This window comes from Vipera berus, assembly GCF_964194415.1.
Source record: "Vipera berus genome assembly, chromosome: 2".
Lineage (NCBI taxonomy): Eukaryota > Metazoa > Chordata > Lepidosauria > Squamata > Viperidae > Vipera > Vipera berus.
In genome coordinates, this window is record NC_138203.1 from 195,718,929 (window position 1) to 195,746,019 (window position 27,091).

General features: G+C 44.1%; 2 protein-coding genes across 7 annotated transcripts in view; one reads left to right on the plus strand and one right to left on the minus strand.

Moving 5' to 3' along the window:
• Positions 1 to 13,160: 13,160 nt before the first annotated feature.
• Positions 13,161 to 14,396, plus strand: GPR151 (G protein-coupled receptor 151; the record flags this gene model as incomplete). The annotated part of the gene is made up of 1 exon (XM_081319030.1): positions 13,161 to 14,396. One exon carries the CDS (start codon positions 13,161 to 13,163, stop codon positions 14,394 to 14,396), a length of 1,236 nt encoding a protein of 411 aa, XP_081175156.1.
• Positions 14,397 to 18,489: 4,093 nt separating this feature from the next.
• The window catches only part of TCERG1 (transcription elongation regulator 1), a 51,161-nt gene continuing 42,559 nt past the window's right edge, over positions 18,490 to 27,091 (minus strand). For 4 of the 6 annotated variants that reach the window (XM_081321467.1, XM_081321465.1, XM_081321464.1 and 1 more), the window contains 5 exons: positions 26,098 to 26,280; positions 23,757 to 23,936; positions 22,654 to 22,737; positions 22,404 to 22,504; positions 18,490 to 19,632 (listed from right to left, as the gene is read on the minus strand). In XM_081321467.1, coding sequence (XP_081177593.1) covers positions 19,431 to 19,632; positions 22,404 to 22,504; positions 22,654 to 22,737; positions 23,757 to 23,936; positions 26,098 to 26,280 — 750 coding nt within the window. In that variant the 3' untranslated portion in view covers positions 18,490 to 19,430. Of the gene's footprint in view, positions 19,633 to 22,403; positions 22,505 to 22,653; positions 22,738 to 23,348; positions 23,491 to 23,756; positions 23,937 to 26,097; positions 26,281 to 27,091 lie in introns of those variants that run through there. The other 2 variants (XM_081321468.1, XM_081321469.1) reach the window with 2 other exon arrangements.

A 27,091-nucleotide genomic window follows, 5' to 3' on the forward strand; every position in this document is an offset into this window, starting at 1 on the left:
AGAAACAGTAAACTTGGATAGTACAGAGCATTTACTTATTATGATAAAGGACATTTTAAAAGAGCTGGGCAAGATTAAAAATACACATAAGATTTTTTGGAAATTGACCTTGGTATCGGAATTACTCAAGAGCTTAGATGGTCATTCATTCTCAGTCTGACTTCATTCCTATTTCAGAAATCTGTGAAGAAGCAATGCCATCTAGTGTCTCAAGTCATTTTTTCATTGGAAATAAAGGCCAAAGTGGCTATAAGTAATTGCAACAAAACAAATAGTTCACAATCCCAAAGATCCTCCAGAGCTGAAGGAGCTTCTTAGATGAGAAGCAAAATATCTTCAAAGAAAAACAAGAAAGTCCAGTTGCCTCATGTAAAAGCACCTTTGGAATAACTATGACCTAGTTGACTGAGAATCTCCATAGACAAGGAATTCACAAGTCTTCCTTACTTGGGCATAATATGAAAGTATACGTTTCAAAATGATTTTGCACGATTAAATTACAATACATTAAAAACAATTAATATAAGAACAAGTCTTGAATGATGGGTGAAAAAGAGAAGAAAAAGAGGCAAATTCATGTGTAATATTCATGTAGAAGAGAGATCTGTCTGCACGCAGTGCCTAAAAGATGTAATTGTGGACCCTTGTGGTTACTGAGAAAGAGAAAGCAGGTTTCATCATAGAGAAATTGTAGCATAAGGTAGACTTTTTTGAAGGATCATAGTGATCAGTGATGAAAGAATAATGATTGCAAGTAATTTAGTAAGCTGATTGGTAAACAATATAATAGGGGTGTGGCCAGGTGCCCTCTTTGTTGTATTCCACTCCAGTTGCAGCTTCTGGACATGATAGTCTTACATACAGTACATTTCAGTAATCTAAATGTCAGATTATCAATTTGCAAATAACTAGTAGCTAAGTTAACAACCACCAGCTAAGCCATCCTTGGATAGTAAGATAAGTTGCTGGTGTGGCAACTACTGGTAAAGTTGGTAGTATTTACTTATTTGCTTTCTAATCTGACAAATCAAAAGACGAGGAAGCTGCTTTGGATGTCTAAATGATGTAACTGTCAAAACCTCGTCTTCGCCGGGGAAAACAAGCACACAGGAAAAACCACGACGAAGCACGGATGACTGCAGAGAGTACCTTTAATAGCAGGATCTCCAAGCATTAATAAAGTCAGCGTTGGGAACCACTCGTCCCAACGCTTCTTTTAAACGTTGCTACTAATGATTACCAGCCCCACCCGTTAGCCCCCACCCTCCCCTACGCAGACCAGCATCCGCCTGATCCACATGAAACCCCACCCCTCTATCCTGTCGCCCCACGCCCCGCTTCCGCCCCTGACGCCGAGGTCCATACAGCGTGAAGGAAGGTGTAAGTCCAATATTCCCCTCTCCCATACCCTGGAATCCCTAACGTGCTCCCCTCCACCAACCCGGTGTGTCGTGTCACACCTGCAGCCCCTTGGCAAGCCCCATCATCTGCTGGTGCGGCTGGCGCGGCTTCCCCGTGTTTGGCGAGACCCGTTTCCGGCCGCCAAACAACCGTCCGGGCAGGGGCAGGTCCTTTATAACGCGTTTTTGGCCGCCGATCAGCTGTTTGAGCAGGCGCGGCCTCGGCGTTGACGCCCGGGGTCTTTGTCGGCCGCCGAGCAGCTGTTCGAAGAGGTACGGCCCCAGCGTGGGCGCCCGGGGTCTCCATCGGCCACTGATCAGCTGTTAGGCGCGGCAGCGGCTGCAGGACACCCGGAATCTCCATCGGCCGCTGATCAGTTGTTAGGCGCGGCAGCGGCTGCAGGACGCCCGGAATCTCCGTCGGCCGCCGATCAGCTGTCGGGCGCGGCTGCGGCTGTGGCTGCGGGCTGTGGACTGCGGCTGGATCCCTCCCCCGGTGAGAATGTCGAGCCCGAGGGGCTCGACAGTCGGCCCCTCCTACCAAGGCTCCTCCTGGAAGGCAAGACACAGAAGTCATACAAGCACTAAGAAGAGCAGCAGTTTCCCCTTGACCCTCTCCCGAGGGTTTACCAGGGTGCCTCTGGTGGAACGCCTTAATTAATCTAGGGGCCTGAACGTTTGATTCCGCCACCCAGGATGCCTCAGTAATCGGGTATCCTTTCCAAAGCACTAGGTACTGCAGTCGCCCTCTTCGCCTCCTGGAGTCTAGAACCTCCTGTATCTCATATTGTCCATCACCCACGGGCCCCGGCCCTGCTGGCTCCCCCCGGACAGGAACAGGGGCTGGTTTTAGCAAGCTGCTGTGGAACACGGGATGCACCTTGCCCAGAAATTTTGGCAGCCGGAGGCACACCGTGACCGGGTTGATGATGTGGGTGACCTGGAAGGGGCCTATATACTTAGGGCCCAGCTTCTTGCTAGGTATTTGTAACCTCAAGTATTTTGTAGACAAGTACACCCAGTCCCCAACCCCTGGGGTGTAGAATGGTTGGCGCTTCTTGTCTGCTTGGGCCTTTACGATTCTGGCTTGCTTGTTCAGGGCCTCTTTGGTTGCTGCCCATGCCTTTCTGACTTGTAGCATCCACTCCTGGGGTTGACAAGGGGAAGCCGATCCCTGGTCGCACTCGGGAACAGGAGGGAAGTCGTAGCCAGACACCACTGTGTACGGTGGGAGACCAGTGCTACTGTGCACAGCGTTGTTGTGGGCGATTTCTGCAAACGCCAGTAGGTCAGCCCAATCTGCCTGCTGGTACGAGACATAACTGCGTAGGTATTGCTCCACTGCCGCGTTGGCCCGTTCAGCAGCACCGTTCGTGCAGGGATGGTACCCCGAGCTTAATCCCTGGGATGACCCGATGAACTGGAGGAATTCACGCCAAAACCTGGCAGTAAACTGTACTCCTCGGTCCGAGATAACACGTCTAGGCGCCCCGTGTAGGCGGTACACGTGGGTAATAAAGAGCCAGGCCAGACGCCGGGCCGAGGGCAAGCCCCTCAATGGGACAAAATGGGCCTGTTTAGAAAACAGGTCAACCACGGTCCAGATAACAGTGTACCCCCGGCTCTCTGGTAGGTCCACGATGAAATCCATCCCGATGTCCTGCCATGGCCGGCTAGGGTCCGCCACTGTCTGTAAAAGCCCCGCTGGTTTCCCGGGCTGGGGTTTGGCCATAGCACACGTGCAGCAACGCTGGACATAATCTTTGACCTGCCGCCTCATCCCGGGCCACCAGAACTGATGTCTAGCAAGGTGCAGGGTTTTCAGGAACCCGAGGTGTCCGGCCTGCTTGGAATCATGACACCTATAAAGTACAGTCTCTCGCAGGGTTTGCGGCACGTACATCTTACTCCCATACCAGGCCAGGTCGTCCCGTCGGGTTAGGAGCTGCGGGTGCTGCTGTAGCTAGTCGTCTCCCACCAAAACCCTTTTTAGCCGCTGTACAAGGTCATCCACAACCTTGCTCTGTACAGCCCGTACCATCTCTGGCCCGAGAGGAGGGATAAGAGCTTGCACCACCTCCTCCCGCTGGTTATCATACTGCGGAAGCCGCGAGAGGGCATCCGCCAGGAAATTCTTCCCCCCTGGGACATATTTCAGGGTAAACCTGAACCGCCTGAAATACAGGGCCCACCGCACATGCTTAGGGGCCAACTTACGTGGGGATTGTAGGGCCTCTAAGTTCCTACGGTCCGTCCATCCTTCGAAGGGCTTCTCTGCCCCCTCTAGGAGATGCCGCCATGTCTCCAATGCCCACCGAACGGCGTAGGCCTCCTTTTCCCAGATAGCCCAGGCGCGTGCGGTGGTCGATAGCTTTTTGGACGCATAAGCACAGGGTTGCAATGCGCCTTTACTGTTGTGTTGCAATAGAAAAGCTCCGACCGCCACGTCGCTAGCATCTGCTTGCACAACATATGGCGCTGCTGGGTCGGGATGCAAAAGTATGGGCTCTCGGGTGAACAAACCTTTCAAGGTCTCGAAGGCCCGTTGACATTCTATGGTCCACGTTACACACAACCCTGGCCGTGGTTTCACCGCTAACTTCTTGGTTTTTAACAAGTCTGTTAATTCAAGAGCTACTGCAGCAAAAGATGGTATGAATTGGCGGTAAAAATTAGCAAACCCCAGGAAGCTCTGTAGCTGTCGTCTGGTCCCCGGGGCTTGCCACTGCAATATAGCCTCCACTTTCTTTGGATCCATTGCAATCCCGGCCGCCGAGACCCGATAGCCCAAGTAGTCCAGTCGGGACGCGTGAAATTCACATTTTGATAATTTCACATACAACCGTGCCTCTAGGAGTTTCCGCAGAACCTGGCGCACAAGGGCAACGTGCTGGTCCATTGTCTCCGTATATATAAGGATGTCGTCAAGATACACGAGCACCCCCCTATATAAATGTTCATGCAAAACTTGATTTATTAGTTGCATGAACACGGCGGGGGCCCCCTGGAGTCCGAATGGCATTACACTAAATTGGTAGCTGCCCAATGGGCAGTTAAACGCCGTTTTCCACTCGTCTCCTCTCTTGATACGCACCCGATAATAGGCTTCGCGTAAGTCCAAGCGGGTAAACACCCTCCCCTTAGCCAGGTGGGACAACATGTCTTTCATCAAGGGCAGTGGATACAAATGTTCAACACACACTGCGTTGACCCCCCGGTAGTCCACACAAAGACGCAGCCCCCCGTCCTTCTTCTCCCTAAAAAGAACTGGTGCTGCCATCCGCGAGCGAGCTGGTTGTATAAACCCCCGTGCAAGATTCTTGTTGATGTAATTCCGGAGTTCTATCATCTCCCGCGGGGTCATGGCATACATCCGGGGCTTAGGAAGTTTGACCCCCGGCTCCAGCTCAATCGCGCAGTCCGTCGGTCGATGGGGAGGCAGGAGATCGCATTCTTGCTCACTGAAAACCTCGAGGATTTCGGTGTACTCTGGTGGCACGCGTACTTCTGCCCCAGCCCTGCAACTCTCCTCCGGCTTCCCTGGCGGGCCAGACGTGCCTGGCTGCTCATGATCAGGGGGCTGTGGCCCAATCCCTAAACGCAGGTGTCGACAACCCCCCTTCCACCAAATAGTCGGCCCCCACCTATCTAGCCACGTTAGCCCCAGAATCACCTCCTCCGTCATGGAGGGCACCATGATGAACCGCAACCATTCCCAGTGCTCCCCCATATCCAGCCGCACGAGTTCTGTGACATGGGTGATAGGCACCCCCCCCAGAAGAGACCCATCCACCTGCTGGAAACGTATTGGATTCCTCAGCCGTACCACCCCAACACCCAGTTTTGCCACCACCTTCCGGCTAATGAGACACCGCGTGCTACCCGAATCAATTAAAGCCTTACATCACCTCCCCCGTGGCGGGGTTTGTTAACGTAACCGGGACTGAAAATGGGCTAACCGGAGCACTTACCATGGGGTCCTCCTCTGGCCTATCATCATGCTCGTAATACTCCACGTTCACATCGATGGCACTGTCCCCCTCCGTCTGGCCGCTTCCCCCTGGTGTTGACTTCATGGCCTGCCGAGAAGCCTGGGAACGCTCTGCAAAGCGCCCGGGGGTTGTGCTCCTTGCCGGGGTTGCTGCTGCAACCACCCGGGATGCGGGTATAGGGCAGGCGGCCACGCGGTGCCCTGGCTGATCGCACCTGAAGCAACGCAGAATGGACCGTGGTGGCTGGACGGCAGGACCCAGCAACGCTGGTGGCGGCTTCTGCACCTGGCCCTGCGACCTCGGCGAGACCTGACAGGAGTCTCCTATGGGCCGCACACACCATTGACAAACCCGTAAGGCCACATCCAGCTCGACCGCGACCCGCAGCCACTCTTGGAGCCTAGGAGGGATCCCCCGGACGATACAAGCCCGTAGGAGATAATCGTCCAGTCCGGCCCGGAAATGGTGAACCAGCATCCTCTCCGGCCAGGAACTGAGCCTGCCGGCCACTTCATGAAAGTCCTGCACATAGGCTGTAACTGGACGGCCATTCTGCCGCAGGCCAACGATCTCAGCCTCCGCTCGGTGCGTGCGCGTCACATCCTCGAATCGTGTACGCAGAGCTTCGAGGAGAAGGCCAACGTCCCCCAGTTCACGGGCACGGTCACCGTAGAGGTTCGCCACCCAAGCCGCTGCCTCCCCTTGCAATGCCGTAGTGACAGCCATCACCATCCCCCACTGGGATGTATACAAAGGACCGTACTGGTCCAGATGGTGGATGGCTTGTCCGAGGAACAGGGCCAAATGATCAGGGTTGCCGTCAAAGGTCACAGGCAGCGGTGGTGGGCCCCAAACCGCAGGCCCTCCCCAAGGACCCGCCGGGCCTCCCAGCCTCTGTGCAACCCCTGGTTGTTGCCACCCCAGCACCCCTGCTGGTACAGCACCCCCCGGCCTTGTTCCACCAGGTCCTGCGGGGCCCAAGTCGGGAGCAGCCGCCGGCCCCAGCGGTGGAAGGCCTGGGACCTGCGGGGTACCAGGGGCCTGCGGGGCCCGAAAGTGGGGACTTGCCAAACGGAACCGGGTTTGGCTCCTGCGCTCCGGGTCGGTCCTGGTTTGTGTCCATCTACCGGTCTCCAGGTCGGTATCAGTAGGGGTCCACGGCCGAGGTTCTCCAAAATGGTCCCTCAGGACGTCCATAGTGTAACTGCCAGGAGCCGTGGTGTAGCTCCACTCCTCTCCGCCTTCATCGGTGGCACGCCGCTCTCTCCACTCCCAGAGGGACCCCTTCCCTCTAGATGGTTGATTTTGTCCAGCCACTGGCTGGCTCAAGACAGGGCTGAGCCACAATTCCCCAGGCTTCTCCTGGATAGCCGGTTCCGAAGCCTCAGCTCCCTTTGGTGCTGGTCCAAGGTCCCGGACCTTAGGCCGAACCACTGGTGGGGCCTCTGCCAATTCCCCCACCTCAAGGGGCACAGCAACCCCAGCTGGTTCCTCCCCTCCTGCCACGGGCACACCGCCCTGGGTCCCCTCAGCCATGGTGGCAGGCGAAAACCAGAGCCCAGAGAAAGGAGCGCTGTGCTGTTTGAACGCTGACTTACTGTCAAAACCTCGTCTTCGCCGGGGAAAACAAGCACACAGGAAAAACCACGACGAAGCACGGATGACTGCAGAGAGTACCTTTAATAGCAGGATCTCCAAGCATTAATAAAGTCAGCGTTGGGAACCACTCGTCCCAACGCTTCTTTTAAACGTTGCTACTAATGATTACCAGCCCCACCCGTTAGCCCCCACCCTCCCCTACGCAGACCAGCATCCGCCTGATCCACGTGAATCCCCACCCCTCCTGTCGCCCCACGCCCCGCTTCCGCCCCTGACGCCGAGGTCCATACAGCGTGAAGGAAGGTGTAAGTCCAATATTCCCCTCTCTCATACCCTGGAATCCCTAACGTGCTCCCCTCCACCAACCCGGTGTGTCGTGTCACACCCGAAGCCCCTTGGCAAGCCCCATCATCTGCTGGTGCGGCTGGCGCGGCTTCCCCGTGTTTGGCGAGACCCGTTTCCGGCCGCCAAACAACCGTCCGGGCAGGGGCAGGTCCTTTATAACGCGTTTTTGGCCGCCGATCAGCTGTTCGAGCAGGCGCGGCCTCGGCGTTGACGCCCGGGGTCTTTGTCGGCCGCCGAGCAGCTGTTCGAAGAGGTACGGCCCCAGCGTGGGCGCCCGGGGTCTCCATCGGCCGCTGATCAGCTGTTAGGCGCGGCAGCGGCTGCAGGACGCCCGGAATCTCCGTCGGCCGCTGATCAACTGTTAGGCGCGGCAGCGGCTGCAGGACGCCCGGAATCTCCGTCGGGCGCCGATCAGCTGTCGGGCGCGGCTGCGGCTGTGGCTGCGGGCTGCGGACTGCGGCTGGATCCCTCCCCTGGTGAGAATGTCGAGCCCGAGGGGCTCGACAGTAACAAAGGTCCAATTCAGGGGTCCTTGGTGCTCTCTGAGGTTGCTTGTTTTCTTGCAAGCATTTCATTACTCAAACTAGGTAACATCATCAGTGCTGGTCCAGTTGGATTATTACCAGTTGGTTCAGATGGACTCATACCAGTTGGGCTGTAGCTGTTTTTCCTTTCATACCTAATCTGTTCCATTACCCAGAGCTCTTCAGAAGACCAAATTTCACAGCACTAGAGAGATCTGTTCTTGAATAAGACTCTAAAAACAGGAGTTAAGGAGAAACTTTCTAACAGTGAGGACAATTAACCAGTGGAACAGCTTGCCTCCAGAAATCGTGGGCGCTCCATCTTTGGAGGATTTTAAGAAGAGACTGGACAGCCACCTGTCTGAAATGGTATAGGTTCTCCTGCTCGAGCAGGGGGCTGGACTAGAAGACCTCCAAGATCCCTTCCAGCTCTGTTCTGTTCTGTTCTGTTCTTAATACATCTTCCTACCCTTTGGAGAGAATGGTGCTGTTGACTGACTGGTTGCACATTGTGATCAATGTGTTTTGATCAATGTATTTCTCTTTGTCTTACTGCACTGTGTAAATCCCTGCTTCACCCATGATTAAACAAACCATGGCTTCAGACAGTGCTTGAAGATGGTCTATGCTTTAAAAAAATAGATTAATCTGGAGCTTTTGAAATATTGAATAAAAAAGAAATGGGACCCCAGAGAGATGATCATTTCCAATGTGATATTTCTCATATTTATATTAAATGGGAATAAGAATCTTCCTTGATATTTATGGATAGGAGAATATAAGCCATACAATTTGGAGTAAGATCAATGATTTCAAGATGAATGTAATTCCCAGGTCACTTTCTATTTTGCTTACTACATACATATCTAGATGATATTTTCAAAAGCTTGGTTTCTATGGGGTTCTTCAATTCTGAAGGTATCTTTGAAAACGATTAATCCTTTGTTATAGATGAAAGTTTTGGTTTCCCAAATCTTGCCACTGTAGATATCTTTTGACTAATACTAAATTTTGGATGCGTTTATGTAGTATAAATTCCGCTTCCTGCTGCCTTTTGGAATATTCATGTAGAGCAACTTCAACTAAATGGTCTGTTTGGGATCCAACAGTTCAGATACATTACTTGTTAATATTATATAGTATCAGTTTGAAAATTGTTGTATCCTATTTCTGGAAAATTGCGTTTTCACGGGGTAATTGAGCTCTTAAAAATGATTTTAAAAACCTGTTATATGGAATATTTGGATGGATGCTGGAAATGTTACTTTAGACCAGGGGTCTTCAAACTTGGTGGCTATCTATCTATCTAAGTCTTAAAGTGGCCAAGTTTGGAGACCCCTGCTTTAGGCCAGGGCTTTTCAAACGGTGGTACGCGTACCACTTGTGGTACTTTGCCACATGGCAGGTAGTACGTGATTGCTAGCCAAGTGTAGCAGGGGAGGGGAATGAGCATAAGCGAGCCAAGCCTGAGGGAGAGGGAGAGGCAGCTGCAGCTGCAGGACTGTCTGGGCTCAGCAGAAGCCCCAGGAGCTGGCAAGGGTCCAGCTGATTGGCTCCAGCTGATTGGCGCTTCCAGAAGCAGCTCAGAGGTGGAGGTGAACTGAAGAAAAAGAGGTGGGAGGGTAGAGAGGAGAGGCTATAAAAGAACATGGTTTGGGTGGGGGAAGGGGAAAAAAGACAACAGGAAAGGTTTAATCCCTTTAAACAAATGTAATTAGTTTTACCCCCTTTCATTGAGTCTGTCTGTGGCTTTTAGAAAGTTTTCTTTGATGGTTAACTGGCTTAATTTAAAGCTAAAGCTTTTTGCAATTGCCAGAGCCTTTCTGTCTGAGATTGCAACATTGTGACTTGTGACACGCCTGAGGCAGCTTAAAGAGAAAAAAAACAGAGTTTGTGTTTCTTTGTTTTCTTGCTTTGCACTTGATTCCTGTGTCTTTAAGGGTGCAGGGAAGGGATTTTGGGGTGGGGAGAATGCATTCTTACTATAGTGTGGAAGAGCTCAGAAGGCCCAACCAGCTAGCTCAGGAATCTACAAACTTAGAAACTTTAAGACCTGTGGACTTCAACTCCCAGAATTCCTCAACCAGCCATGAGGGCTGAGGAATTCTGGGTGTTGAAGTTCACAAGTCTTAAAAGTGCCAAGTTTGAAGACCCCTGAACTAGCGGGTAGTGGTGCATATTAGTAAACATGGGTAAATTCATCATACATTTGTCAGTGCAAAGGGAAAGTGATTCAGCAAAGGAACAGCCACCAAAGAAATTAAAACCGGTACTTTTTTTCTTTTTTTCTACAGTTTGTAACAGTTTATTAGATTATAACAGACATGTCAAACTCGGGACGTCACGTGACCTTGCGTGACATATCGGAGCTTTTTTGCCATTGCCGGCAATGGGGTGGGCGCGGTTTCTTCATGACGCATCCGGCCTGCGGGCCGGCAGTTTGACACCCCTGGATTATAGAATAAAATACAAAAATACAAAAGCAAACAGTAGGACACAGTGGGGAGGAAAAGGGGGGAAAAGTGAGGGGAGAAGGGAAAAAGAACAGAGTTCCTCTGTTGCAGTAGAAGGAAGCATTAACATTGAACCTCAACTGTTTACTTTTCCATAATATTATAAACTAGCCATTTCTATAACAACAAATGAATCTAATCAGTAAAACCCAAAATCCCCCCCTTTTTTTAGTCATCAAGTTTTTGACACCTTGCTAAGCACTAGTGGTACTCAAATATTGTCATGTTCTAACAGTGGTACAATCTGTGAAAAGGTTGGAAAGCCCTGGCTTGGAGGGGGGGACTTTTTTCAGTGCCATTGTAACTTCGAATAGTCACTAAGTGAACTGTTGTAAGTCGAGGACTACCTGTACTTCATCACTTTTTTCCTTTTTTTTGATCATCAAGTTTTTGACACCTTGCTAGGCGACTGGTGGTACTCGGATGTTGCCATATCCTAAAAGTGGTACAATGGGTGAAAAGGTTGAAAAGCCCTGGTTTAGGAGAGAAGGAAAGAAGTGAGGTAAATGGCTGTCACTTATAAATCTTTCCCGATACAGAATACAGATGAAATCTTGAGAAAAGCAGTTGCTCTTTGTTCTTCATACCCCTTGTATTTTCCATCTTAAGTCTAACCACATTCAAGTATTATGCAACCTGGTAATGCCCAAGACACCTAATGAGAAGAGCCTAATGCTGGGAAACATTGAGGGCAAGAGAAGAATGGGACGACAGAGAATGAGGTGGCTGGATGGAGTCACTGAAGCAGTAGGCGTGAGCTTAAATGGACTCCAGAAGATGGTAGAGGACAGGAAGGCCTGGAGGAACGTTGTCCATAGGGTCACGATGGGTCGGATACGACTTCGTAGCTAACAACAACAATGCCCAAGAGGTGAGTGGCCAGGGGAAGCGTCTGTTTCCTCTGATGATGTCCTCGTAACATTGTTTATAAGCAGGCATCTGCCTGTGTACCATGTGGATATTGATTGTGAAGTCTTCATGCATCCAAGTGTGTAGGTAGTGGCTTCTGCATATTCCTAATTAGAAGAGCCAATATACATTGCAATACAGGTTTCACTACTGTTTCACTACTGTTGCCACTGTGAGTTGTGGTGGTGGGGGCAATCTCAATGTATACATGGTTGTACTTTGACAATAAAGGTTCATTCATTCATACCTGTAATTTACCCGTTGACTCACGTTTCTCTTTAAATGACATCACGGTGGACAAAATCACTGATGATCATGTTGGGAGTTTTGCTCTTTTTGAAATGGATAACTGAACAAGGCTTTTGCCTAATAGAATTACAAATTAATATTGTGTTATAGAAACAAGCAAACAAAGAAGTCACAAACTGTTGAAAATGAATTTCTTCAAAGGGCTCCAGAGTTGATGTCTAGATCCTGGAAGGCTTTTTTGTCCCAGAGAACGATGAAATAGTAGTACAGCTAAGAAGAACCAACTGTAGAATCTCATCTAAAATTTCATCACATGAAACTCACTTTAGGTAAGCCTCATAGTCTTATTTTGCAGGATATGGACATCAAAGTTACAACAGTCTTATCATTATTAATTAGATCTTCATAATTAATCATATCACTTTTTGTAAAGCATTGTAAAAATGTCAACATATTTTAGTTTGCAAGACTTCTGCAGTGTTTCTCTCTTAACCCAAAGGTGCTTTTTCAAGAGGCAACTGGAGTTTCTTGTTTTTCTTTGAAGACATTTCACTTCCCATCCATGAAGCTTCTTCAACTTTGCCTCTTGAAAAAGCATCTTTGGGACAACCATGACCTGGATGACTGAGAATCTCCATAGACATTTCTTTCTTAACATTCTTTAAAATCTCAAAACAGAACTCCAGCTAGAAATTAGACATTTCAGCCAGCCACCTCTAGCATCTGACTGTATCACTGTCCATCCTGTTATAATGATCCCTATTCTTCAATTCTTTTTCTTCACTCGACACAATTTTTTAACGAGCAGCAGCAAGTACTGCAATTAAAATATACGTGTCATATAATGGAGGAAAACATACCTCAACGTGAAATGCAGAACAAAAAATTGTTGTTAAACAGATTTTGTACAATAAAGTTTCAAATGCTAAGGGAAATTTTTTTTTAATTCCATTTATATCCCGCCCTTCTCCGAAGACTCAGGGCGGCTTACAAGCTTAGCAGTAGCCTTCATTCTATGTATATGCCTGCTTATTAGGGCTTTCATACACCCCCCCAAGCGGCATTATTACAAAGTCAGCTTAATTGCCCCCAACAATCTGGGTCCTCAAAGCTGTAAAGCTGAATGGTTTGCACATGTAGCAATGGAAAAGAGCTGGGCTGTTTCTCTGTATGTGTTGTACTTGTGCACAGTTGCTTTAAGCGTGCCCCTAATTCAGAATATCACCAAAAGTACAGATCTTCTGAGCTTTGCTGCTTGCTTCAATAATTATCTAGAGTAGATTTCCAAATGATGTTTTTTTTCAAGGATGGAAATCAAGCACTGTAATTCTGAATTGTACACCGTTTGTGGAAGAATGGTTTTAATTACTCCACGCTGTGGCTGTACTGGTTGTCAGACTGGCTAATAAGCAGCTGGCTTTGTGCTCCCACCCACTGGGAGACTGTCAGTCAAAGCTTGTAGCAGTTATATAGCAATGAGAAGCTCAGTTAAGATCCATATGTAGCAAACGGAGACACCTCGCAGAGGTTCTGTATTATATACAATTTGTCTTAGCCACAGAAGTTGAACAAAAGAGGGAGAGCAAAACAAGAAGAGGCACATCAAGAACCACCAACACTTTCAACATCATGAACAGCTCTCTGGCTGAACCTCTTCATTATGCGGGGGGCTACCAACCCCAGGACTCCAAGGAATGGAAGTTGATCATCCCAGCTTTCTTGGGGGTGATTTGCCTCGCTGGCTTTGCAGGGAATGTGTGTGTAATTGGAATCTTAGTGTACAATACAAAGAAAGGGAAGCCTTCGGTGATCCATTCTTTGATCTTCAACCTCAGCCTGGCAGATCTGCTTCTCGTTCTTTTTGTCTTGCCTTTCAGGGCTGCGGCTTATTCTCAAGGAGTCTGGTACTTGGGCTGGTTTCTTTGCAAAACCTCTGACTGGTTCCAACAAGCTTGCATGACAGTGAAGAGTCTAACTATTGCTGTGGTCGCCAAGACATGCTTCATGTACGCAAATAATCCGGCAAAACAAGTGAATATTAAATGGCACGCCATCTGTGCAGTGCTGATGGTTATTTGGCTGGTCGCCTTGGGAATCACACTACCTTTGTGGTTCTTCAACAGCCTCTGGGAGCCAGAGAGAGGCTCATCTTTGTGCATTGTGATCATTCCAGCCCAAGCTCATGAGTTTATGTCAGCCTTTGTCAAATTGTATCCCTTCCTGGTATTTTGTGCCCCTCTCACCTTTGCTTTCTTTTATTTCTGGAGAGCATACGGGAGATGCCAGAAGAGGGGGACCAAGACTCAAAACCTAAGGAATCAGATACGATCCAGGTGTTTGACGATGATGCTTCTGAGCGTTACCATTATTTCTGCTGTGATGTGGTTTCCTGATTGGATATCTTGGTTCTGGCTCTGGCACCAGAAGGATGGACCTGCTCCTCCACAAGGTTTCGTGGCCACTACCCAGGTTTTGATGTTTGCCATCTCTTCAGCAAATCCTGTTATCTTTGTACTCATGTCTGAAGAATTCAGAGAGGGTTTTAAAGGTTTATGGAAATGGTTTACACTGAAAAAGCCTTTACCTACTACAGAAGATCTGGCAGAAACAGCAGTTGATAACTTGGAGGGAACCCCGAGCAATACTCCTTCACCAGAGGCAATGACTCCTAATCAAGAGGAAGAGCCACCTCCTGTCCCAGCTACCTCAGAAGACTTGGAAATAAAGGAGATGCCTGTTTTCCCAGATGTTGAGCAATTTTGGCATGACAGGGAAGCTATTCCTGATGCCCAAGACAATGATCCTGTTCCTTGGGAACATGAAGGACGAGAGATACCAGGTTGTGATCAACCAAAGTGCAATTAGGAAGCTGGAAACCAAATTTAACAAAGTTGGATTCAGACATAGTCATGTTTAGGGTAGATCCACTGAAATCATGGGATGTTCCTTGAATAAGACTAACTTTAAAAATCTATCAATGTATCTTATTCTAACATGCTTAAATCTGACTGCAACACTAGATTTCTATTACTTAGGTGATGTTGAACTGGCAGTTGTAGCTTGTAGAACAGTTATTTTCATTATTGTACTTAAGTTTTGTCTTTTAATGTGTCTTCATTGTCTTCTCATTTGTCTTCAATTATTGTGTGATGCACTGATGCAGCAGTCATTCTTATTACTCTGCTGTTTAAGATTGTATCATTTATTTATTATTTATCATTTAAAAATTTCATTGCACTTCTGATGCTAATTTAATTTCAGAATTTTGTTTTTTAAAATTGGTTAAACTTGCAAAGTAGCATTGCTTACAAGCTGGCTCTATGTGATCTAATTATAAAACAAAGGGATTCATGCTTAAACATTTGAACAAAAAATTACAAAGGAAGAGGTATAATTTGATTTTCAGTAATGACAATATTCATTATAGATTTTCTTATCAGTACTACAGAAAATGTATATTAAATATGCTGAAAAAATGGATAAAATTATATTAACTGATCACCTTTCCAATTGGTAGTTTTTTTTATTGCTGTACCCAGTGGTGGGATTCAAATATTTGAACAACTGGTTCTTTGTGTGGATGATGCTTCCAGAAGTCCATTCCGGGGCTGGGCAACAAAAAATTAGCTACCGGTTCTGCCAAAGTGGTGCAAACCGACTCCCACCACTGGCTGTACCTCAGTAATTGAACTGAATTTATATTTTAGTGTTCCAAGAAGTCAATTCCTATGTGCAGCATTAAGATATTTTAGTAATATGAGGTTTGTAGCTGGCAGTATTCTATTAACTTGTATTTTACTCTTATCAAATAGACAAGGATTTCACATTATGCAATTTAGAAGTTTTTCCAAAGCTGCATCAGTATATTGATTGTATACTGTTGGCATTTTCATCTTACTGCTTGTGAAACAAGTTAATTGATGATACTGGTTATTATTCAGATGTGACAAGCTGTGATATGTCTATTTGTGACTTAGTAAGCCTTTGTGTGGAAACTAATTTCTTATTATGTCCAACAACACACACACAATATATAACTGTGGAGTCATATAAATACATACAGCAAAATTAATATTCTTTTATTTTCTAAATTGTTTAATGGAATCCCAAAAAATTACGAACTCTTGAATTGTATGTTTAATAATTTGGAAAATAATGAAAAGCAGGCTGTTGCTAAAGACACCAACTCCCATCAGCAGTTTAAAGATCACTCGCTCTCTTGGCTCATGGTAAACTGTCTGAATGCGTGGAGGGTGGCATCTTTGCCCATTTTTATGATTATCCAGTGTTTATCTACATCAGTACTAAAAATTGTGAGAAAAGGCAGTAGTCTATAGCATGCAAAAGCAGCATGTCCTATGCTCCATCAGTTATTGAACTACTGTTAGAGCTAGCAGCTTGTTAGTGTGCATGTGGCACTAGCAGTAGTGCATTTGCCACTAAAGCTTTTAACTAGATAAAAGGTTTGGTAAGAATGTGCCAACACACACACACACACACACACACACACAGAGCACTGGAAAAAATGCACTTTGGCACCTTCCGTGACATTGCAGATAAAACAGCTCTTGACTCCTGTGCCATTTTTGTCTCATGTGAAAGAAAACAACTGGATTGAACAATATGCCAATTAAGATAACTTCCAGACGCACAGGTAGGTGTGTATGCACATTTATTTCATTTTGGACAAAACCTCCCCCCCCAAGCTCTTAATATTCTAATTTATCTGTATTGGTTATTAATTGTGAAACCTTTGTAATCCAAGATGCTAAATTTGAATAGCTACCACATGCTTGTTACACTTTGAAATATGTGCAAATACGCTATGTCATGGAAACACAATAACAATTCCTGTCTTCTTTTCTATTTTAGAGATATTACCCCATCATGCCTTAATTTAATTTTAATCAATGAGCATTAATTGTATTATATCAGCATGTCCCCACCATTTATATTAGAATATTGTTCACCAATACAAATATAATTAAGGTTACAAGATATTACCTAGTCAGGTGGGTAATTTTTTTAAAATAAGAAATCTATGGTTGACCAATGACTGCAAATCACATAAACATAGATTCATGTGGAAGCCCTTCCAAGGATAAGCCAACTCTTAAATTTTTAAGTAAAACACCATGAAAAATGTACCACTCATGGCTAAACTGACCCCCATTTTTCATGGTACTCTGGTTAAAAATTTGAGGGTTTGCTTAGCCTTGAGTAGTACTGTGCATACTAAGGACAAGTGCACTTGCAGATAAGCTGAAAATTTTTTTTGTGATTTTGGTACCTAAATTCTTGGTTTATTTCCAGGTTATACGGTACACATTTTTAAAATTTTATGAGTATAAATTTGCATTGAGAAGCATCTAAACTGAACAATATCCATAGCTCTACACACACACATACACCATGTTGAGGTAGTGTATTATAGAATAAGTGAAAAACAATGTTATTGCCAGGATTAACAGCTCAGAGCCTTGGTGGAGCAGTGGGCTAATGCCTCCTTAAGTAACACCAGCTGCCTGCAATTAGTGCAGGTTCGAGTCCCACCAGGCTCAAGGTTGACTCAGCCTTCCATCCTTCCGAGGTAGGTAAAATGAGGACCCAGATTGTTGGGGGCAATTAAGCTGACTTTGTAATAATGCCGCTTGGGGTGTGTGTGAAAGCCCTAATAAGCAGGCATATACATAGAATGAAGGCTACTGCTAAGCTTGTAAGCCGCCCTGAGTCTTCGGAGAAGGGCGGGATATAAATGGAATTAAAATAAAATAAATAAATTAAGAATCAGAAATTGTTGATGCATTGCAAATTAAGTGGTGTTCTAACTGTAAAATTCACAATACAAATATATTCTGATTTATTTCAAATTCAAGACATGTGGTTAAATTAAATTACAATTTTGGACTATGTGAATTCCTTCCTTTGTCCAGGCACCAAGTTATAATTAGCACTTTGAACACTGAATTAGTGAAGCTGGTAACAAAACAAAACAGTTCTATTCACCAACAAATGAGTTCCTATTGGAACTTTAGATGCTGTTTTATATCAAGCATTTTTCAAATATAGTCCCAGTTTGTAAACTAGCTATTACCATCTTTAGAAACCTGAGTAAACATAAGTCTAACCAAAAATACAATCTAAATATCCTGGAATAAAGACACTGTCCACAAACAACTCTGGCATGCTTACCAGATTCCTTTTAGAGAGATGAAGTATCACTCAAAACATGTGGGACTCTTCAACAATAGAGAGAATTTATGGTTCGTATTGAATTTCAATCTTCTGACATCCAATTTATTACTGATCTCAGATACAAATTCAGAATCAAGATGGGGTGAAGAGGAGAAAGCAAAGCAAAAAAACAAACAAAAACAAAACAAAAAAATTGAGGGTGATTTTACTGAATGATACCCACCATCAAATAAATATGTGGATAATTTCATAAATTATTTTCTGAAGTAATGTGGAACTCTATGGAGGGCAAAAAAATTGAAGAAAATCTGCAAACTAAAATTAGAAACACAGTGAAATGCTCAGCAATTTCACTATTTTTGCTATTTCCTATTATTCAGGAGGAACTGGAAAAAACCAAGTAGCATCTTTCCAAAGTTCATTCTGGTTAGAAAGATGAGAATATTGGTTATTTGTACCAAAAGTCATGAGGATGGCTAGCTAAGTCCAAAGGATTACACATTGCCAACTCAGCACACATACGCGCATAAAAAAGAGGTCTCAAGCATTCATAAACTATTTTAAAATGTTCAGACAAAATTAAATAGAAAGCTTTACAGCTATACAATTAGTATTAATATAAGGATCACATGATCTGTAAAGCAAAAATGAGTATATACACAGCAGTTTCAAATATAACTGATTTCCTCCATTTTTAATGGAATTTCAGATTATTATATATCTTTAGAATGTAACACGCAATTACTAATATGTACAATGCATATATAAAAAGGGTTGGTTTATTGTCGTTCAAATACATAAACTGAACAATCCCAACATTTCAAAATTAAACTATAGAAACACAAGTTTAACATTCAAAACAGAAACATAGTTTACAAGAAATATCCAGGAAAAAAAATCTATATTCTAATCCAAAGCAGATAAGAGACATTTTTAATAGTAAATAAAAATGTTTTTGTACAACCATGCTGTCCTGGCAATTTCCCCCCCCCCTTTGTATTTTCATTTTAGAGCAAAGCATTACCAAACTACCAGGCAAAGCCATTTGATTGTGCCTAACCAAGGGGATTTGGGAGAGCAGGGAATCAAGGCAGGCTTGCTAACTAGGTCAAATGATCGTTTATATAATTTGCTCACTGCACTTTTATTTTCCTCTCATGCTGTATCAGACATTAATGAAGTTAATCCTGATTTATGCACGAAAAGTCACACATGAGTAAAAGGTTAGGCCCTATCTTTTCAGGTTCACCAAAGGGCATTATCTCACTATTGTCTTCTGCACTCAATAGATTAATCCTCAGAGTGCATGACTTTGGCTCTCCCGGTAGGACATGTGGGGTATTTTTTACAGTTCTCAACTTCAGGTCATATATCCATCTTCCTATGGCTTTGACATGTAACACTGACAGGAAGAACACTTCCAAATGCTACCAATATCCAAGCCTTGTACATAGATACTGCATTGTTCTAGGATTGAAAAATCACTGGAAACAGTTGCATGGTTAGAATATTTATCAGTCATGCAACAAAGAGAAAAAGCATAAATAATGCAAATATTCTCTCTGTACAGAGACTGCTTAATGTTCATAAATGTTGCTTCCTGGATGGTTTTGCAATAGGTTCATGGTAATGTATATGATTAGATCTCACAGATGGCTCATGCAATTTTCTTGATTTAATCTTCTGCTCAAGAATATTTTTTAATTATTTTGTTGTTCGCCTTGTAGGTTCTGAAGCTGTAGGAGGTGGAGGGGGACCTCTGCGGTCTAAGTCATCAACATAGGATATGATGAGTTTTCGTCTTTCCTCTGGCACACAGTCTAGCACCAGATAACGTTTGTCATTCTGTAATATCTTTTCTATATCTTTCAGGTGTTGGTCAGATTCCTGGATTAACTTTTTGGATCTGCAATTAAGCATAAAGATTATCATTATCAAATGACTGGATGTTACATAAATCAACTAGAATTTGGATAATAATACTCGTGGACAAGCATCAAGTTAACAATTCCACCCACCTAAATAGAGCCAGTTTGGTTATGGCACCAGGCTAGAAACCAGGAAACTCTTGTGTTCTAGTCCCACCTTAGGCATGAAAGCCAACTGGGCGACTTTAGATCAGCCCAGCTCATCACACAGGGTGGTTGTTGTGGGGAAAAGAGCAGGGGGAAAGAATACTGGGTATGTTCACTGCCTTGAGTTATTTATAAAAATAATAGCATGAGGATTAAAAAAAATTATCTTGCTGACAAAGTGCTGACAAAGGTTTAGGTTTATCCTCTCACCTAAAATATTGCCTCTTCAGGCCTGAAGAGAAGCAAAGTGTTAAAAGAGGGCAGGACCGTTTAAACAAAATGCCCTGTCATTGCCTATGCTCTATATACAGGGTGAGGCTTTGGTTTTGAGAACTATAAGAAGGTTTAAAATGAGCACTCATTTAAGCTGTAAAATGTAAAGAAAACATTTGTCACATTGTAACCAAACACCACCTATAGGAAACATATTCCCATAACCTGGTAGTAGTCTAGGTTAATTTTTAGGATCAAATTAATCTCATTAATAATAGGCAGCATTAGGTTGATTTTTCGAATTGTTGATCTCTTAAACGTGGATGAAAGCAAGAGGAAGGGAAAATAAGATTTAAAATTCTGTCAATTCAGGTATACAATTTCTCTTGATAAAATGACCATGTTCCGAGTCATGCCAGATTGCCTAAATCTTTTTTCGAAATGAAGGACGATTTGGAACTGCGAGATATTTGGCGTGACATTCATCTACATGAAAAGGATTATACTTTTTTTTCTGACAGACATCAATCTTTTTCCAGGATTGATTTTATTTTGCTGACTAATGATTTTTTTCTAGGATTAAGAAGGTAAAGATCTGTGCAAGAACTATCTCTGACCATAGTCCAGTTTGGTTAGAGATCAATAAGGACAATAGGGATAGGCGCTCGTGGCGCGTAAATGAGAATTTGTTTAGAAATCAGAGAAATGTGGAAGAATGTAAACAGCAGATGAAGGATTTCTTTGAAATTAATATGAATAAGGATACCTCTATGGACATGGTTTGGGATGCTAGCAAGGCCTACATGAGAGGGGTGTTGATATATATGAATAATAAATGCAGACGTACTTTGGAAGTTAGAAGGAAAGAACTGGAGAATGAAATTAGGGAAAAAGAAAAGGCTCTAATCGTGAATCCATTGGATGTGAAGACTAAGGAGGTTATTAACCTATTAAGAGGACAATTTGATAAGCTGATGGCTGATCAAGTGGCAACCAATTTACGGTTTGCTAGGCATAATACTTTTTGCAATGCTAATAAGCCAGGTAGATGGCTAGCTTACAGACTAAGGAAAAAGCAAAGGGCTTCTAATATAGATAAAATTGAATATAAGGGAAAGGTTGTGTTTCAACAGGATCTTATTAAGGAAGCTTTTGTGGATTTTTATTCTAAATTATATGCTAAGGAGAAGATTAATGAAAAAGACATTGATGTATATTTGGAGAATGCTAGCATCCCGGTTCTTACGCAAGCACAAAAGGAGGAGATTAATCAATTGATAACAGAAGAAGAAATTCTTATAGCAATTAAGGAATTGAAGGTGGATAAAGCGCCAGGTACGGATGGTTTGACTGCGGCTTATTACAAAAATTTACAACTGGAGTTGATAAAGCCGTTAAAGGAACTGTTTCAGACAATTCAGAGAGGGGGAAAGGTGCCTCCGTCTTGGAGAACTGCTTTTATCTCTTTGATTCCGAAGGAAGATCAAGATGCTACTCAAGTAAAAATTACAGCAGCAAGACTTTTAATAGGTCAATATTGGAAGAAGGAGGAACTGCCGACTATAGAAGAATGGACTTTAAAGGTTTCTGACCTGGCGGAAATGGCAAAGATCTCGGCTTATTTGAAAGATCACTCGCAAGAACGTTATATTATGGAGTGGAAAAAATGGATTGAATATATCCAGAACAAATATGGGACTAAAAAGTTTCATTTAGCATTTGAATAAGTCTTCCTTTCTATTTTTTTTTCTTTTTATATGTAATATTAGTATTGCTTGTAGTTATCTTATATGAGCTAGAGAGTGATAGATTTAAGAATTTACTGTTGGTAGCATATGGATGTTTATGATTGTTCTTTGTTTTTATACCTTGTACTTAGCTCTGGGAAGTCGGGGTGGGGGGAGGGGGAAGGGGGGGAGGGGTAGGGAGGGAAAGGTAGGGGTGGGGGGAGGGGGGATGGTTAAAGATAAAATGTATTTTAAAACTTTTCAATAAAAAAAAATGACCATGTACTGCCATACCATGATCTCATAAGATTGCTCTTCAGGAACACACACACACACACACAAATTTAGGAATACATATACACAGACATATTCCTAATTTTTTATGTTTTTATGTATATATATATACACACAACACAATTTCCTTGTGTCGAATAAGATATTCAATTCAATTCAATTTTCAGAAATATCAATGTTGAATACTATCAAGGTGGTACCTATCTCATAATCTGGTGCATCTATAATTTTTGGAAAAGAGAACAAAAACCAAAAGTCCGGTTTCCCAAATCTACAATATTAAGTAAGTATAATCCCATATTAGTCATTTAAGATAAAAACAATGCAGAATGAATAAAACCATTTGTGTACTGCATCTTATAGCATACCTGTATGTTATAAATTTGGTCTCTTTCAAGAGTGTTCTGAAATCAGCTTTGGCTGTAATATATTTGTCTCTGATATATTCTTCAAACTCCCTTTGCTTTTTCTGCATTTAAAGAAATAGAAATAATCACTAGAAATTTCTGTCAGATGTTATATTTTCTTCTTGAGGAAAGAACATATAAAGAGGAGGTTGTTATATTTTCTTTAAATTCTAAGACAAAAAGCCAGGACAAACCAGTACAAGTTTCTTACTCTGTCACTGGAAGAGAATTTAATGCACCTTGGATCTTCTTTAATTATCTTCTTTACTTCTTTCCATGTTGATGTTAAGGTAATCTTTGAAAGAAAAAACAGAAAAATTGCAGGCTTAGTGAATGAAATGAAGTATCTAAATTTTCAGTGTAAAGGGCCATCATCTGCAATTTAAAACACTGCATCCCCCACCTACCCGCAATCACAAACCTGTCATACAATCCCAGGAAAAGGCATGCCTCCTTTAAAGAATTACAAACAGGCGCTACACTCTTTCCAAGTCCTTTTAGATTTGAGTCTGAACTAGCACACTCTTGGTCACTGAAAAGGACCCAATTATGATCACACAATAATAGAATATTCAAATAGTGCAAGATATGAGAACTCCCTATCTGTTATGCGAGGCCAGCTTCCACTGCATGGCTTTTACACACACACAGAGGTGCTGCCTGTTTTATTACCCAATGTTTCATTTCTATCTCTCCTCACTCCTTCATTGATGGAAATGCATAGATGGTTCTGTTTCATTTAGGAAGGAATTTAAGAGGTACTAATGAAGCTCACAGATCCATGCATCTGGTAATTATTGCATATTGAGCTGAATTTTATTTTACCGTCCAAACCTTTTTAAAAGGATGATAATCTGAGATAATTCATTAACAGTATTTAAAATAAATAAAATGTGAGGCATTTACCTTGGTACTATTTATATTAGTATATGCCACTGCACCTATTGGTAAGTTGTTTTAAGTATAGCGATACATACAGGATCAAATCTATTCCCTCTCTTGCCAGTGATTGGTTCATATATTCCTGAGATCTCCAGCCCTTAAAACACTAAAAGGGAACAAAAAAATGTTTACACAAATCCCTCAACTATCTTTTTCCTATGGTTTAGGTCTAGAAGTAGAAGTGCAGTATAGGCTTGTTCTAATCTTTCAGCAATTGTTTCCAGATTTTGCGAATCTTAAAATAATGGTGAATTGGAAGACACTAATTTCTCTGAAGAATAACATAATTAAGATATAAATATAAATTGAGCTAAGGAACCACAAAATTATGACATTAAAGTCCGGAGAAAATATAAAACGTATTAGCCTTACTGATGAAGTTTCATCTAGAAGTTGCCGGAAATGTTCTTTTTTCTTCTTTGTAAGTGCCTCAATGTGTTCATTAAAAAGTTTTTCCTTCTCTTCTCTTTCCAGAAGGGAGCCAGATTCCCAACGATGATCTTTCCGAAGTGTCCTCCTTGTATCGGACCATGATACATCTGAAGATCGTACCTGGTAGAGGAAAACAAATATTTTATTACTATACACTGAAAAGTGCTGATACTACCATGTTTCCCCAAAAATAAGCCCAAGGTTGAAAATAAGCACAGGGGATGGGCATGGCCAGAACAAGCAGCAGTGAGTGCGCAGGGGCTGACTGTGTCCGGCAGCAGCTGTAGCCCAGCAACCCCGTGGAGCAGCACAGATAAATCCAGCAGGGAGGCAGGCGATCTGTGTACTTTTCGGAGAAATGACAGAGATTGGAAATTTTGTCTGCACGAAAATGGGGCAGTTAGTAATGGAGGGATTCGCTCCGTTTCCAACCACCACATTTTTAAGCAGATAAAGCTTCCATTCTCCGTCATTTCTATGTCCGGGTGAAAAGTGTTTGGGCGTACCGTAGGCATCCAGATACTTCTTGCCCAGAGGGAGACTGGAAGCTTTGTCTGCTTGACAATGAGGCAGTTGGAAACAGAGGGATTCGCTTTGTTTCCAACCATCCCATTTTCAAGCAAAGCTTCCAGTCTCTGTCAACAGCAACAGCAGAATTCCCCCCCGCAAGGACGGAGCACTCAGCCGCTGCTCCCCCCTCGGAGCTTTGAGGCAGCACCTGACTCCTTTAAGCCTGTGGTGAAAGTGGAGTGTGGGAGCTGTGATGGGGCGTAGCCCAGCCCAGCAACAAAGCAACAGCAGAATCCCCGCACGACAGCCTCGCTGGTACCAGCTTGGTCTGGGCGCTTAGTGTTACCGGGAAATACTGGCAGCATGCTAGGCTCACGCAGGATTTTGATGCACGTTGGGTGGCTTGGGAAGCAGTACTGTGGGGTGGCCAAGGCACAGCCCAACAGCAACAGCAGAATCCCCCTGGGATAGCAGTCCCACACAGCTGGCACAAGAGATGCAGTGCTCACCAGGGCCTGAAGAGCGTGGGGCTGCTCCTGCCCCCCATGTGCCACCACCCAGATGCCCTCGCTTCCCCCAAGCATTTCTTTGCTTGCAAGCTCTCTAGCTCTGTGGCGGCAGAGAAAAGCAACAGAGCTAGAAAGCAGGTGCCAGGCAAACCCCCTAAGGGTGCCAGTTGCTGAAACAAGCCTGTTGCTCTCCTGCAGCTGCCCAGGCCCACCAGAGGAAAGGCCGGCATTTACCGGCACTTACAGTAAAGGTGGCAGCATTCCAGCTCTGGCGGAAAAGGGGCAGCCAGCATGGGGGCTGATGGCAGGATGCCCACTCACATCAGCACTCTCCCTCTTGGACCCTCCGGCACTCCACCTGAAGCTTTGGCCCTGGGCTGCCGCCTCCCCACTCTCCTCTTGGGTGGGCCTGGCCAGGAAGGCGGGCCCCCAGCATCCCTGGGGCAAAGATTCCCCCCACTCCGTCTGGAGGAGCATCAGCCTAGCCACCTTGCCATGGTGCCCTTCCCGCCACCCAGCACAGCCATCCCAGGGCTGCAGGGGCTGACCTGGTAAGGGAAGGGCAGGCCCCCGCCTGAACTGTCATATGGTACCTTTACCGTAGTTCAGACATGTCAAACACAAGGCCCGGGGGCCGGATCCGGCCCGCGAAGTGGTTTCATGTGGCCCACAAAGCCATCCTGGAAACAGTGAGGGAATGGCCCTCACTGCCTTGGCCCTGGCCCAGAGACCCTCCTTCTGCCAGAGACCCTCAGATCTGTCCCACTCCTGCCCAGGCCCCCATAGGCACCCTTGATGCGAACGATGTAGAGCTGGCCACGCCCACCCACTAGGCCATACGCACTCTAGCCACGCCCACCCAGTAGGCCACACCCACCCGGCCCCTTGAGGGCAACCGCAATGCTGATGCGGCCCTCAATGAAATTGAGTTTGACACCCCTGCCGTAGTTGGTCCGCCACGTTTTGAGGCTGGCCCATCACCACCCCATGTGCAGGCCACATGCCGCCCCCACGTGCTTACCACCTATTAAGTAAGACATTTCCCAAAAATAAGCCCTAGTGCTTATTTCGGAGCTCAAAAGAAAATAAAACTGGATCTTATTTTGGGGGGAACACAGTATATACTAAAGCAACAGCCAATCTAGATTTTCCCCCCTAGGCTATGCGATTCAGGAATCCATGTTCATACCAGTGTTGCCAGCACTTCAAAAATTACTTTCAGTTAGAATTACACAACCATTTTTAAGACAAAGAATCCTCACCATATCAGATAAGAGTGCTTTGAAATTCTGGATAGCCTCTTCTCGTTTGTGCTGTTCTCGTTCTCTATCAATCTCTTTTGTCTGCTCTGAACGAGCTTTTTGAACTTCTCTTTCTCGTTCACGCAAGCTTGCCTCAATTCGTGCTTGTCTTTCCAGTTCTTTTTCTTTTTCAGTGTCTACATTCTGAAATGCAATCCAAAGCACATATACTGCATTTATATTAGCCTAAATTAAAAGTACTAACAAAAGTAAATTCAAGGGGAAAAACCCAATATACTTAAAGTATGAACCACAATGACAGAATTATAATATTTGTGTTGCATCTTCTAGTCTTTTTCTGACTTAAAAAAAGGAAAATATACCAAAAAATAAATAAAAATAAAAATAGAAAAATAGAAAAAACCCTATTAATATACTAAATTGATTCAAATATATCAAATATTCATTAATTCATATTATAATACATCAAACTATGCATAAGTGTCTACATATTATATTAGTTACATAAGCTATATAGAGAAATATGTTAAAAAAACTGCATCTGGTACAATCGAGCATTTTGAGAATCCTAAATCTACGACTAAGGAACCATTTAATCCACCATAATAGCTAAATAATTATAAATTGTCTAATGCATGTAAAAAAGTACTAGGGTTTTAATTCAGGCTGAGCTAAGTAGAAAATACTGTCATATAGCTGCAATATATTCCTAAAGCTGGCATATGTAAAGTGTCACTTCATCAAAATCAAAACAAATATATGAAAAAAGGTTTGACGATTGGGAGAAAAAAGCATTCTCAATCCCAACTGAACATATTGCCTACTCACACTTCAAATCATGAAATGATCTAAAATAAGATTATACAAGAGAACTAAAGTATACATAGTTTAACAAATGATATACCTTAGTATCAGAAATAAATAATAGTTTGAAGAAGCAGGGATTTCCAAATTGGAGAAATGCTAGAACTCTTTATTTCTTTTCTATTTAAAT